Here is a 14,924-nt window from a genome sequence, read left to right as displayed (position 1 = left end):
CAGACTTTTTTTTTGCTTAACGCTAAAAAAAAAGACACACAATAACTACTAACTAACTAACCGGTCGAGTCAGCAGTAGACCAGCAACTAACCGATCAAGGCAGCGATAGAACAACAACTCCTGTTTTCTGTGAGTTAAAAAATTATTTTTTATCAGTGGAGTCTGGTGGCTTTGAAGGGAGCATAGATAAAGCACTGAAATATAGCACTGGAAATATTCTAAATATAGCATACACTTAAAGGGATACTTTGCTGATTTTAAACCAGATCTGTGTCATGGCAGTGTGTGCAGATGAACGGTTCACCTCTGTGGCACCAGCTATCAGTTTGTTAATCTAAAAACTAATTCTCAGACGCGGACTAACACTTATTGTGCAAAGGAATTTGAATCATAGCCGTTATATATATATATATATATATATGGTTATTATATCACAGCTATGAACCAATCAAATTGCTTGATTTAAGCTACAAACTACACTGTAAACCTTTGATGTAAATTTACAGCTAAAATCTCTCTGTATCTTACTGTTATGTTATACAGGATCATACTGTAAATGGCAATGCAGAAAATAATAATATTACAGCACTGCTTGCGACTGTTATAATATAATGTAATTTCTTCTAAGGAACGCCAATATGTTGGCCATGTATGCACATAAGAAATTTTCCAATCTGCACACTCATGATGAAAGCAGCCTCTTATTTACTGAGCTTGATGAATCTACACATCCGGTACAGTAGGTGGCGGTGAGCTACTGTCCGCCAACAAGCACAAAGAAGAAGAAGGCAGCCGGATGTAAACACGATGTGCCCATTGGGGTGTGCCATGGTTCTGAGTTGATAAAGTGAACTTTGTCCTGAACATACAACACAGTGTGTGGTCCGGAGGCGAGAGACTGAGGTGAGAGCTAGGTGTTGCAGCTAGCTATCGATACGTTTTAGTATGTTCACTAATTACAGAGACATGTTAGTTGTCAAGAGTTCACATACTGGTTAGTTAGCATGCAGCTAGCATACTTTCAAAGTGTGTGTGTGTGTGTGTGTGTGTGTGTGTGTGTGTGTGTGTGTGTGTGTGTGTGTGTGTGTGTGTGTGTGTGTGTGTGTGTGTGTGTGTGTGTGTGTTTCCCTGTTAGCTTTAAAAAGGCATGCTGACTCTTCCTTTTTGGATGATTCAGAATATCTTAGTGTATGTGCCTGTGATATACAGACACATGCAGAGAAAACGCACAGAAGTTTATACAGCCTAGAGCTGGGCAATATATCGATATTATATCGATATGGTGATATGAGACTAAATATCGTCTTAAATTTTGGATATCGTAATATGACATAAGTGTTGTCTTTTCCTAGTTTTAAAGGCTGCATTACAGTAAAGTGATGTCATTTTCTGAACCTACCAGACTGTTGTAACTGTTCTATTATTTGCCTTTAACCACTTAGTCATTATATCCACATTACTGATGATTATTTATCAAAAATCTCATTGTGTAAATATTTTGTGAAAGCACCAATAGTCAACACTACAATATCGTTGCGGTATCGATATCGAGGTATTTGGTCAAAAATATCGGGATATTTGATTTTCTCCATATCGCCCAGCCCTAATACAGCCACAGAGTCAATAAAGAACACTGTATTAACAATGATTTAGATACAAGTTGTCTAATAACCCTGTTGGCTAATGCAGCTGTAACTTGAGCTGAAGGATGGTATGTGAGAAAGACGACATGATGTTAGGGTGATGCCCTGTTGTGGTTGTCGTCAGGTCCAAGATGACTCAGGTGAGCCGTCAGCTGTGGGGAGAGGCGGTCGGCCTGGGCCCTGTGGACCTGTGGGTCCTCCAGTCCTCCCAGGTGCGGGTGGAGGTTCTCACCCTGGGCGCCATCATCAGGTCTGTGTGTAGCAGAGGGAAGGATGGCCAGATGGTAGATGTCGTCCTGGGCTATGATGACCTGGAAGGTAGGACGGGAAATCATTGTTTTCCTCCACATAGATTGCATAAATATAATTAAAGTGAAGTAAATGTTTGGATTTCAGAATGTGATGATAATTTAAAAATGCTTTTTTGTTTTGCACTCTCTGGTCAGGCATTTTTAACAGAGTTTGCTGGGCTACCCCACACATAAAAGATTTCTCTGTTTGAAGAACTGCAATATAGAAATGAAGTAATCTCTGTATTAAAGGCTTTTGGAATTTCAATAGAAAACGTTTGCATCATGGGAGTCCTGGCCGAGACAGCAGCATAAAAAGTTTCTACATAAAAACAAACAAAGACGGACTTAAAACAAACAGAAAATGACATCCAACAATCAATGGTCAGTGTTCAGTAACAGGACGTGTGCATTCAGTGGTCAGAGCGTCCTTAATCCTGTTTTGAAAACTGTCCTTGCTAATAAAATAATCTAGTTTAAGGTGACTTTGACGGAGCAAAAAATTGAAAGGTACACTGTGTAGGAATTTCTCCCACCTAGCGGTGAAATTTTATTTTGCATTCAAACGAATAGCACTCTCTAGCGCCTCGCTTTTTTAAATGCGTGTTGCGACTACGGTAGCCGTTATGTACCAAGAAGCTATGACATGTCTTCCAATTTTGGCTTTTTTGCCGACGAGGATTCCTTCTCCTGTGGCTCGGCATAAGTAGGATCCTCCATTATGAACTAAAGGGAAGTGCAAGCTTTCAAATTTGTCGGGGCCGCGACAAGCGCCTCTCACTGATCTCCTTCTCCGTTTCAGCTGGTTTCAGTCACGTGACGCTGGCTCTGAACAAAAACGCGTTGTGGATTAGCTAGACAGGTCGGCTAGTGCTTTATGTCCCTCTCAGCCATTATAGTCTTTCAAAATGGCGGAGCGACATGGACTCCTCCTTGGACTTGCCCGTCAAATGTATATCCAGATAAGAAATTCTTCACTTGCGAAGAGAAGTCAGATCATTGGCAGAGGTCATTTTACACCAATGAGGACATATTTATGAATGAAGACATTGATTTTAGCTAATACAATACTTAAAACACTACACAGTGGACCTTTTAAAAGCACTTTCACCGAACACAGTACAGGTTTAAGGAATGACGTACATAATCTGTCCGTGTGACCAAAGGTTGCAGCTACCAATAGTTTTAGGCGTCATTTTAGAAGGAGGTAGCTACCAGTCTTTATTCAGCCCCAGGTTGTTTCTCATATTTATAATTTTTGCATTTAGTTTGATTTGATGATTACATTCAAATCACAGAAATAAGGTATTGCTTTGTTAGTTGTTAGTTCTATTTTTCTGGTGGTGGAGTTTCTGCTGCATTATGTCATGCAGGAGCAACAGTGTTTGTTTGGTTGTCTTAGTAAAAACATGCTAAGGAACATTGCATTTATAGTTACACCATATTACCTTGCATTTGATAAAACAATAGTGAAAGATGTTTTCTGGACAAAGCTCATCGACGCATTTCAACTGCAGGAACTTGTTCCGGAACTAGCAACCTTCTGAGGAACTTGTTGTGTTTCGACCACAGGGACCCGGGTCTACATTTAATTCTGGGGACATTTTCTGGGGCCTTTTAACCCCCTAAAAAGTCCCTGGTCGTAGGGTAGTACTTTCTGGGAGTACAGGAACCCTTGGGGGTGGTGTTTGCAGGATGGACCGTTGCTGATTGGTCAAACACACAGAGCACAGCTGCTTCAATTCAAAAACAACTTATATCGCTTTTTGACCATTTTAGGATGAGGGGAGAACATTCCTCTTTGTTTGATAACATTAAAAGTGAAGTTAGTCTTTGCTGTCGGCTTCCCAACTCAAAAAGACAGAGAGAAAATAGAGAGAGCCAGCGTTACACCCTACTGCAGGTGGCTGAGCGAAATGAGAGAGAGAGAGCTGTCGAATGGAGCTGTTAATGACAGAAATTAAATTTTGTTTTCTGATGCTTTCTAAAGCACAATGATACAAAATGTTGTTTTTTTTGATACGTCAACTAATTCGCCTAAATTTCAAACGACCCCGGTATAAGAATGCTAATTTAGATTTTTTTCTGTCCAATAGCCGACCCTCATTAACTGTGTCCCAGTTGACCCGGACATACTTTCTGAATTCTGTGGACAGCTGCGGACTTGTTCCAGTGCGCAGCCCCGATGTTCCACCTGAAACCAGAGAATGTCTAATAAGGGGAGAACTTCCACTCTCAGAGATACTGCTTCACAGCAAGCTCTGAGTCATGGTGCAAAGGACCCTAGGGTGAAATTACTCCGAACCATCACTTTAATGTTTCAAAGACCACGCCGAAATATTCACAGATGGATGTATACGGGCTCTCAGCATTCATTAGCAGAATGCTAGCATGTTATGGGCAACAATGACTCAACCTGTAAGCAATCAAAACGACATAAGTACTCGTTCATTCAACTTTCCACCCATAATCCATGTTGAACTTGCAAAAACTAAAATCAAATCCGAGATTTCTCAACAGGCAACCAGGCGAGAGAGACAAACTTAGCCGTCTAGCTCCAGAGAGTCCCATTCATTTTGCACTCGCCTGCGATCACCCCCAGTGGAACTGCAACCAAATTCGGTACAATTTGGGAGTGAACTGGCTGTCCGTAGACGGGCTCTGCTGAAACGCTCTGTCTGAGCTCTAGGCCCGCCTTCCTGCCCAGTCTGCTCTGATTGGTCAACCAAATTTAAACAAGCCACTGGGCGGGCTGTGCACCTATGGGCAGCACATATGAAAAACTGGGCTGGCATTCTCAATCAGTTAGCCTGGTTGACACCAGACCCTTCAGTTGTAACTGAGAGTGGGGGGTGTGGGAAAGGTTCATTCACAGGTCATTTCCAAAGGGGCGTCACCAACGGACGCCGCTCAAATGCCTCTGGGCGCACTGGATAGTCCTTCAACCACTCAGACCAACGATCCAGGTGACGCTGCGCTTTGGTAGCCGCCATGTTGAATGTAAACAAAAAGCTGCTCGCCGTCGCTGCGCTATTGTTGTCGCGTAAAGCCTGCCTCAGCGGTTGTGATTGGTGTAAAGCCCGCCTCAGCGGTTGTGATTGGTGCCTCGAGTTTGGGGGCATTGGAAATGGGTTTGAATGGGCTCTTCGCCAGACTGACTTGCAGAGCAAATCTCAAATTTGCTGGAAGTTCTTCAGGGTTTACCCGGGCTATCAATCAGTGGCATCTAATTGAGGAATTTCGAAAAAGGAATGTGGGCGTGGTGTTTCAGAATAGTTGAGAAAAAGTGCTGTCTCTGGGAGAGAAAGCACCATTTGGAGTGAAATGTGTTTGTTTTTGTACATTATACAGCGATTACATACACATACTATATAACACACTAAAAGACAGGAGAAGTCTAAAAAACAAAGCATAATAGGGGCTTTATTGGGCGGAAGGAACCTTCTAGGTCCTATTTCTGGGGACTTAAAAGACTCAAATTCGTTGTGTGGAAACGTGGCTTGAGTGAGGTGAAGGTAATCTGTAGTGAAGAGGACTAACCTGTGTTGTGTTGTCAGGTTATGTGTCAGATAAGCGGTACCTGGGAGCTGTTGTGGGCCGCGTGGCCAACAGGATCGCACGGGGATGCTTTGTCTTGGAGGGAAAAGAGTACCAACTAGATATCAATAATGGACCCAATGCATTGCACGGAGGGCTGCGGGGCTTCAATAAGGTAAGACTAAGTGAATATGTGGTTGGGTTACATCATCTTTAGTGAGTTTGTAGAAAGCTTATAGTGATTTCTGTAGAACCTCAGTGGTTAAATACCACCTTTCTTTGGACTTGTTGCACATAGGTTTTCCCACACAGCTGCAGGTACATGAGGGTACACTACCGGTCAAAGGTTTGGGGTCACTTAGAAATTTCCATTCCACTCCATTACACCCTTGAGGATGTTCCAGGGGGTCTCCAGCAAAAAGGGGAATACATATTTCATTAAAATTTGAACTATAATACTATCCAGAAGTAACACAATGAGAGAATATATGACTATTTTTGCCGATGGTTTACATACACTTTCTGTAATAAAACACCCAAAAGCAAAACTCCTATCAGATGGGGGACCCTGGGGAGAAATCTTGTGGGGCTCGGTGGTCTAATTAATGTCAGTTTACGGGTCCTTCATGTAAAAAACTTTGGGAACCCCTGACCTATAGCATAGCGGACTGAAAACTCTGTGAGGCTGTATTTAAGCATAGCGGTGCTTTGAGCAATCCATCCAACAGTTGTCAAGACTTTTTACTCAAAACCTTGAATGTTGTACATGGTGGCACAAGAGGAATATAATCATTAAATTGATTTATCGTGTGGGAACCATGAATGAATATACCAATCTCATGGCAATCCATCCAATAGATGATGTTGATATTTCAGTCTGGGCCAAAGTACAAAACAAAAGGTTAATAATTGCCAGTTGTTGCCATTGTACATACATTTCACAAGCGCCACAGTGACATGTTCCGCTGGTGTCTGATGTCTGTTGGCAACACACAGGTTTAAGGGTTAAAACAAACTGTGATTGTTTGTTTTAAAAGCAGCAGTCTGCTCATTCGGCCTGAGGGTGCTTCATCAACACACACACACACACACACACACACACACACACACACACACACACACACACACACACACACACACACACACACACAGAAAGACTCTACACCTAGTACACTGTATTATGAGGACTGTGTCTTTGTGCCACACATCAAGCTGTGTGACCGAAGTCCTGTGGCTTCTGTTAATCATGAGGCCAAAACAAACACTTTCATCATTGCACTGCCTAAGGGGATTTAGTGCACATTAAAGGTAATGATGTTTAAGCAGAAGTTTAAAATGGAGAGAAAAGGGACCGCATCAGCAACTGACAGCAGACGTAAAGTAGTTTCCATGCTGCCGAGGCTGGTTTGACTTTATTAGGGAGACTTGCAGTAGAGGAAGAAAACTAGGAACTAAAAGAAATAAGAACTATCTAAGGGGTACTATCCCACTATACAGTCCCTGTTCACACACGGAACTAAAATGCACACTAGCACCTGACTATACAGAATTATTTTAGGCCGACATCAGTATTGATATACAGTATGAGAGTTTGAAATCCAATGATGATATATTGACTTTATTAAACACATAGCATAAAGAAAAAAATGTGATAAGGATCCCTTAAAGCTATAGTGCATAGTTTCTGTCTCCTCCATGAGGAATACTAAGTAATGACAACAGCACTGTCGGCGCATCCACTTGATGGTCCACAAGCCTTCTGTGATTGTGCAAATTGCTGTTTATTTACATGGAGTCTCAGAATTTCACGGATGTTTTTATGTTTAAAAAAAGGATCTTACTCTTTAACAGAAAGGTCGACCTCCTTAGAAATCCTTTCCATAATGTTGTCAGACACTTGGAATATTAATCTGAGCCTGTCAGCGGCAAAACTAACATTCTTGTGAACGTAAATACAAGCTGGACAATTGCCCTATTAACTTACATTGTAGCTTGTTTTGCTGACTGCTGACTGCAGAGATCTCTCTTAATCCTGGACCAATGTCAAAGACTGTTGTTCCCATCAGACACTTAGACACAAAAACATAGGAACATAGGTTAAAAAAACGAAGTTACCCATTAATACTTTTCCATGTAACTGATAGGGGACAAAATCCACACTCCTTTTTCTGTGCATAAATGTATTCTAAAGTTCAGTTACAGCTTAAAGCTGTGCCGGTGTTATGTGCCTTCTGGTTTTTCCACCTACTGGTTTCCGAGCCTGTCCAGATGCCGTGTAAACCTATCAACCTACCCACGTCAACAGATTCGCTACATATTCATAAACATTTTACTGGCCTTTGCATGTCGCAACTCAAATCAAAACTATACTGAACTGAACTGAAAATATGAGCCCTACATTACTATAACATTGTACAGCGGGAAAAATGTGTTTTAAAAGTAATTAGGATGATCCGTGTCGCGCTGGATTCGTACCTCCCTCAGCAAAAATAAAAACTTAAGAGTCCACTTCACCGTCCACTACACTATCACGTTTATCACACCTGCTAGCAGGACATGACTTTGTTTTTACTTTTCGGTCAGTAGGCCATGAATCACTGTTTATCTGAGTATTCCGAAACAACAGGTTACCTTGATTTAGGCTTAAAAACATAACTATATCATGCACTTTAACCATCTGCGCTATCTGTGTGCAAGGATTTGTTATAAATTCTACCAGGCGACACACGGATTGTGAAACAATGGGTCTAAAACAACTGGTTACCCTGGGCTGGAAACGCATGATCTCGAGGCTCTCACAGCTACAATAGGCTACCTTGGATATGAAAAGAAGCAATATTTCTATTGACCTTGTTCTACGTTTCCAATAGCCTACAACGTTATGTTTACGACGGAAAATAACTACGTATTTGAAACCCCTACAATAGGCTACAAAGTTCTGTTTAAGAAATTTGAAATATAGTTTGCGCCCATCCTTTGAATTGTTTTCGTTGTAGCCTATAGGCTCTATGTCACCACCCGGATATCAGAAGATCAGTTTTGAAATTGGTGTAAGATGAAAGGTGAACCTTGTTTTCAACACTCGTCTTAAGAGTGCATCGTTGCAAGTTGTTTCGAACCAATTCAGAACAAGCTCCGTGTGTTACGTGATTGCAAGATAAATGAGGTTGGAATACGGTGTGTGGGAATATTGGCGAACATGGTAGGTTTAATGTCATAAAATGAAAAGCAGCAAATCCTTTATTGGGTTAAATATTTTGTCTTCTGTCATATGGCGTTGTATAACTTTGGAAACGTAGATGTAGGCATGTGAGCCATGTCAATAGAAATATCGCTTCTTTTCATAAATCCAAGGAACATGTTATTGTAGCTGTTTGAGAGCTTCGAGATCACGTTTCCAGCCCAGGTAGTTGTTTTAGACCCATTGTTTCAGAATCCGTGTGCTGCCTGCTATAATTTATGATGAATCCTTGCACATGGGCAGCGCAGAGGTGTAGCAGAAGGTTGGAGTGCATGATATAGTTATGTTTTTAAGCCTAAATCAAGGTAACCTGTTGTTTCGGAATACTCAAATAAACAGTGATTCATGGCTACTGACCGAAAAGAAAAAACAAAGTCATGTCCTGGTAGCAGGTGTGATAAACGTGATAGTGTAGTGGACGGTGAAGTGGACTCTTAAGTTTTTATTTTTGCTGAGGGAGGTTCGAATCCAGCGCGACACGGATCATCCTAAATACTTTTTTTTCCGTTCAGTATCAGTTATAGTATAGTTTTGATTTGAGTTGCGACATGCAAAGGCCAGTAAAATGTTTATGAATATGTAGCGAATCTTTTGACGTGGGTAGGTTGATAGGTTTACACGGCATCTGGACAGGCTCGGAAACCAGTAGGTGGAAAAACCAGAAGGCACATAACACCGGTCCCCCTCCACTGCAGCTCAGCAAGAAGAGGCTGTCCTGAGAAACCGAAAGTACTAAAAACACTCTTAGGTGTTGAAAAATAGATTTTTCTAAGTCAGACTGGTGAAGCCTCATATTAATACAAAATCAGGGCTCGAGAGTGCGACCAATTTGGTCGCAAATGCGACCAAAATTTGTAAGGGTGCGACTAAGATTTTTCCTAGGTCGCACCGGTGCACCTAACTTCCTCGCATCCACTGCCTCTCCACTAACGGAGCGATGTTGTTTATATCGATATGGTTTAATGTTGCGTTACATGACCCATTCCTTCTGGAAAGCCGTGCCTGTGTTTGGATTTGGATCTCTCCTCCGCGCAGCCCCGCCCCCATTCACTCACACACCGGCCGGCTCACCTGCAACATGGAGAGACACCGCGCCGCTGGTCCAAACTCCCGACATTTGTCTACAGTTTTAATTGTTATTAACACAGCTGTATATTGTTAAGTATGAGAGGGAAACCTGTATTGGTACCAGTGTTTCCGCTGGTAACTCTGCTACTGCAGCCGCCACGGCGAAAAACACATTATTAAACTAACTTCAGTTGGTTGAGTAATAGCGTGTAAGACGGAGCATGCTGGATCATAGTTCATAAAAATGCAGCGCAGTGACGATACAGACATTTCATAGCCTACACAAGACTGGTGTAACGCCGCTAATGAGTCAGCCGTCACTCTCTGAGTAGCCTAGCATAGCTTCAGTCCATCGCACTCCCTTGGTCTTTCACTGCGGTCAAGCCAGCCTCCACTTCAAAATGAGCGGTCAAACTAGCCACCCCTATATTTCGCGGTGCGCGTATACACTTGCTATTACGGTGAAACTAAAAAGAGGGAATTTTCTGAGGAAGGCAATTTCCCATTCATTTATTCTGTCTGCCTGTCTGTCTATCTGCCTGCCTGTCTGTCTGTCAGAAAGAAAGAAGGAAAGAAAGATTTTAGCACACCTCACAACCTCTGTGACAACTGCATGATATGCTGAATTCCAAAATAAGAGCCCCCCCAAAACTCAAATATTAGCTGTTTTGTCTACACATTAAGAAAATCATGAAAATAAAAGTCCTAGCTTCCACAGACCAATTTCACCTCAGATGGAGAGGACTCCTTCTCAATGTGTGATCTACAATGTTTCAGGACATTCTGATGTTGTTTTCCAAAATAAAAGCCCCCCAAAACTCATATATTAGCTGTTTTGTCCATACATTCAGAAAATCATAAAAATAAAAGTCCTAGCTTCCACTGACCAATTTCACATCAGATGGAGAGGACACCTTCTCAAGGTGTGATCTACAATGTTTCAGGACATTCTGATGTACAGTTTCAAAATAAAAGCCTGTCAAAGTCTTGAATATGAGACAAATTAGATATGATTTTGGATTCAATTTAAAAGGAAACACCCTGTTATCAAACAATAAATCCACTTCAGGGTTATATTACACGACCCCGTGGTGTGACTCATTAAGTATCAAGACATTCTGATGTACAGTTTCAAAATAAAAGCCTGTCAAAGTCTCAAATATGAGGCATATTTAGGCTGGTGACAAATGGTCAAAAAGGGCTTTAGTTTTTGAGATACCCCTATTGGAGGTAGAACTAAACCCAACAATGTTTTTCCTCATCCCTAGGGTCTCCCATATATGAAATTGATTCTTGGCTAAAGATATTTTACTGCTAAGATTGTTAAATTAACAGATATTGTTACACAACCCAAAACCAAAGAAGGACTAAAATATAGCCTGTCCATGGGAGTTAAGGCATCTAAACTAATGCAGATCAATCACACAAGCTCTGAGAGCTTTGAAACTTAGCATGTTTGTAGTCAGGAAGTTGCTTTACCTACTAGAAAAGACTGGATGTGAATATCATGATGTATGGAATAAATAAAGACATACCTAAAATAGGCGAACATGCAAAAAATTAATATCTATGCAGAATGTTTTCATTTACTTTGTGGTTACTTTGCCAGGGATTATAATAGAAACACATATGATTTCTTGTTGGAAAAGTGGGGTTGTGCTTAATCCAGCAATACCAAATGTGTAAATATAGCATGACAAATCAGGGTGTTCTTTCACTCAATGTATGATGTGTCTAAAATGAAAGAAGATGGAACACTGACATAATTTAGTCTCGAGTCCAAAGCCCATTATCAGTGGTATCATATGGCACCTTGTACTATATAGTCCATATGGAAACAAAGATTGAAATTGAAAGATAACACCTTACCATAGCACAAACAGGAGACCAGGATTCAGGATTGCAGTTTGACCTTAATGAGCCTTTTAATAAAACTATAATTTAACACAATACAAATTAAATGACTGTCTTAAACAAACAAATGGCAATCTAACAAAAGAAACACTGTGAGGGGGAATGACCCCCCTCATCACTGAATCTCAAGCTCTTTCTAGCAGCAACCATTTGGAACATGAACTGCTTTTGGTAGTCATTCTGGGGGTTAGGCCATCTCCAGTGGCCACTTTGGGGAGGTCAGCTCCCCATGATGTTACCACTGCAACACACCACTGTCACTCATCCACATTGTCATCAGTGACAAAGTGGGTCATATTTGGATAGCCTGGGAAAGGGCAAGAGCAAGACTGTGCAGGTCAAGCCCACTGAAAGACACTGGCATTTGGTAGCATCGTTGCAGTTTCCGTCTTTACAGTATAGTAGTGGGTGATGTCTCTAACTTCTTTAGGTGCTGGTGTCTTCTGTAACATCACAGGTTAAATGCACCCATCTTCTTTGAGCCTCCATCCTCCAACTGGGTTCCAGAGAAGAGGTTTGACCAGGTGGCTGTGACGCCACACTGCTGTTTGGTACAAGGCTCTCAGCACTTGTTGGCCCAGTACTGGCGATGTAGGTGCTGACAAAGCTACATACAGGGATATTCTTGAGCAAAATCTGTAACACTGTGCGTGATTTGAGGCTAGGACGGAGGTTCACCTTCCAGCAGGACAATGACCCCAAACACACCTCAATCCAATAGAAAATCTGTGGTCAGACTTAAAGATTGCTGTTCACAAGCGCAAACCATCCAACTTGAAGGAGCTGGAGCAGTTTTGCAAGGAGGAATGGGATGATGTAGATGGGGCAAGCTCATAGAGACTTATCCAAAGGGACTTAGAGCTGTGATTCCCGCAAAAGGTGGCTCTACAAAGTATTGACTTTAGGGGGGTGAATAGTTATGCACATTGACTTTTTCTGTTTTTTATTTCTAAAAAATAATTTTATGTATATTTTTCTCATTTCACTTCACCAACTTAGACTATTGTGTTTTGATTCATCACATAACATTCAGATAAAAAAAACAACATTGAACTAAAGCCTCTAATGTAACAAAATAGGTAAAAAGCCAAGGGGGGTGAATACTTTTGCAAGGCACTGTACATGCAATACACCTTGCACAGTCACATTCTTGTCTAATTGTTGAATGTGATGATACAGATGTAATAGTTTTGCTGCTATACTATTCAAGCAAAGGGATGTTTGGATCCTCAGCAGTGTTTATGCACTCGGGACATGGCCTTAAGGAAAGATTTGTCCCTAGTTGATCGCTCAGAAGCTTGGAGCAGTGCTTTGTGATTGTTTACCTGCATGACACGTCCTCACAGGTTGTAACACCACAAGCAGTTTGTACAGAATTGGGAAGGCCACTGCCCTCACAAGACTGAAGACCCATCTTTGTAAGTTACAGGCAATTACTAAATGTGGACTCTCTGGTAGCCTGGAAGAGGCTTTGCCTGTGGCAAGAAGGTATGCCCTCCTTCTGTATGGCCAAAAGAAAAAGTTGGATGGACATCCAACCTGGATGTGCTGAGGTACAGATTAGCATCTACCAGAGATTCGTCAGCAGCAAATCTACCCCCAACAGAAGATGCTTTCCAGCATGTCTTCATGCTTTCCAGCTTTCCAGAATGTCTTGATACTTACTGGGTCACACTATGGGGTTGTGTACTATAACCCTCAAGTGGAATTATTCTTTGATAACAGGGCGTTTCCTTTTAAAGTGAATCCAACATCATGCAATTAGTCTCATATTTGACATTTTGACAGGCTTTTATTTTGAAACTACACATCAGAATGTCTTGATACTTAATGGGTCACACCAAGGGGTAGTGTACTATAACCCTCAAGTGGAAATAGTCTGTGATAACGGTTGCCTTCCTTTTAAATTGAATCCAAAATCATATGTTCTATGCCTCATATTTGAGACTTTGACAGGCTTTTATTTTGAAACTATACATCAGAATGTCTTGATACTTACTGGGTCACAATGAGGGGGTTGTGTACTATAACCCTCAAGTGGAATTATTCTTGATAACAGGGCGCTTCCTTTTAAATTGAATCCAAAATCATATCTAATTTGTCTCATATTTCAGACCTTGAGAGGCTTTTTTTGAAACTGTACATCAGAATGTCTTGATACTTAATGGGTCACACCAAGGGGTCGTGTACTACAACCCTCAAGTGGAATTAGTCTGTGGTAACAGGGCGTTTCCTTTTGAAGTGAATCCAAAATCATATCTAATTTGTCTCATATTTGACTTTGACAGGCTTTTATTTTGAAACTGTAAATCAGAATGTTCTGAAACATTGTAGATCACACCTTGAGAAGGTGTCCTCTCCATCTGATGTGAAATTGGTCTGTGGAAGCTAGGACTTTTATTTTTATAATTTTCTGAATGTGTAGACAAAACAGCTAATATATGAGTTTTGGGGGGTTCTTATTTTGTAAAACAAAATCAGAATGTCCTGAAACATTGTAGTTGAAACCTTGAGAAGGAGTCATCTCCATCTGAGGTGAAATTGGTCTGTGGAAGCTAGGACTTTTATTTTTATAATTTTCTGAATGTATGGACAAAACAGCTAATATATGAGCTTTGGGGGGCTCTTATTTTGGAAAACAACATCAAAATGTCCTGAAACATTGTAGTTGACACCTTGAGAAGGTGTCCTCTCCATCTGATGTGAAATTGGTCTGTGGAAGCTAGGACTTTTATTTTTATGATTTTCTGAATGTGTAGACAAAACAGCGTATATATGAGTTTTGGGGGGCTCTTATTTTGGAAAACATCAGAATGTCCTGAAACATTGTAGATCACACCTTGAGAAGGTGTCCTCTCCATCTGAGGTGAAATTGGTCTGTGGAAGCTAGGACTTTTATTTTTATAATTTTCTGAATGTGTAGACAAAACAGCGTATATATGAGTTTTGGGGGGGCTCTTATTTTGGAAAACAACATCAGAATGTCCTGAAACATTGTAGTTGACACCTTGAGAAGGTGTCCTCTCCATCTGATGTGAAATTGGTCTGTGGAAGCTAGGACTTTTATTTTTATAATTTTCTGAATGTGTAGACAAAACAGCGTATATATGAGTTTTGGGGGGGCTCTTATTTTGGAATTCAGCATATCATGCAATGACAGGTTGTGAGGTGTGCTAAAATCTTTCTTTCTCCCTTTCTGACAGACAGACAGACAGAATAAATGAATGGGA

At 41.1% G+C, this 14,924-nt stretch overlaps 1 protein-coding gene across 1 annotated transcript in view; it reads left to right on the top strand.

The window, feature by feature from the left end:
* Positions 1–769: 769 nt before the first annotated feature.
* galm (galactose mutarotase) overlaps positions 770–14,924 on the top strand; it is a 38,971-nt gene continuing 24,816 nt past the window's right edge. The window contains exons 1-3 of the mRNA XM_039783570.1: positions 770–904; positions 1,769–1,962; positions 5,492–5,646. Of these exons, the coding sequence (XP_039639504.1) occupies positions 1,776–1,962; positions 5,492–5,646 (342 nt within the window). The 5' untranslated portion in view covers positions 770–904; positions 1,769–1,775. The remainder of the gene's footprint in view (positions 905–1,768; positions 1,963–5,491; positions 5,647–14,924) is intronic.

The sequence above is a fragment of the Perca fluviatilis genome, chromosome 19 (genome assembly GCF_010015445.1).
Source record: "Perca fluviatilis chromosome 19, GENO_Pfluv_1.0, whole genome shotgun sequence".
Classification (NCBI taxonomy): Eukaryota; Metazoa; Chordata; class Actinopteri; order Perciformes; family Percidae; genus Perca; species Perca fluviatilis.
Note: the sequence above shows the minus strand (reverse complement) of the source record. Positions and strands in the feature narration are given on the sequence as shown.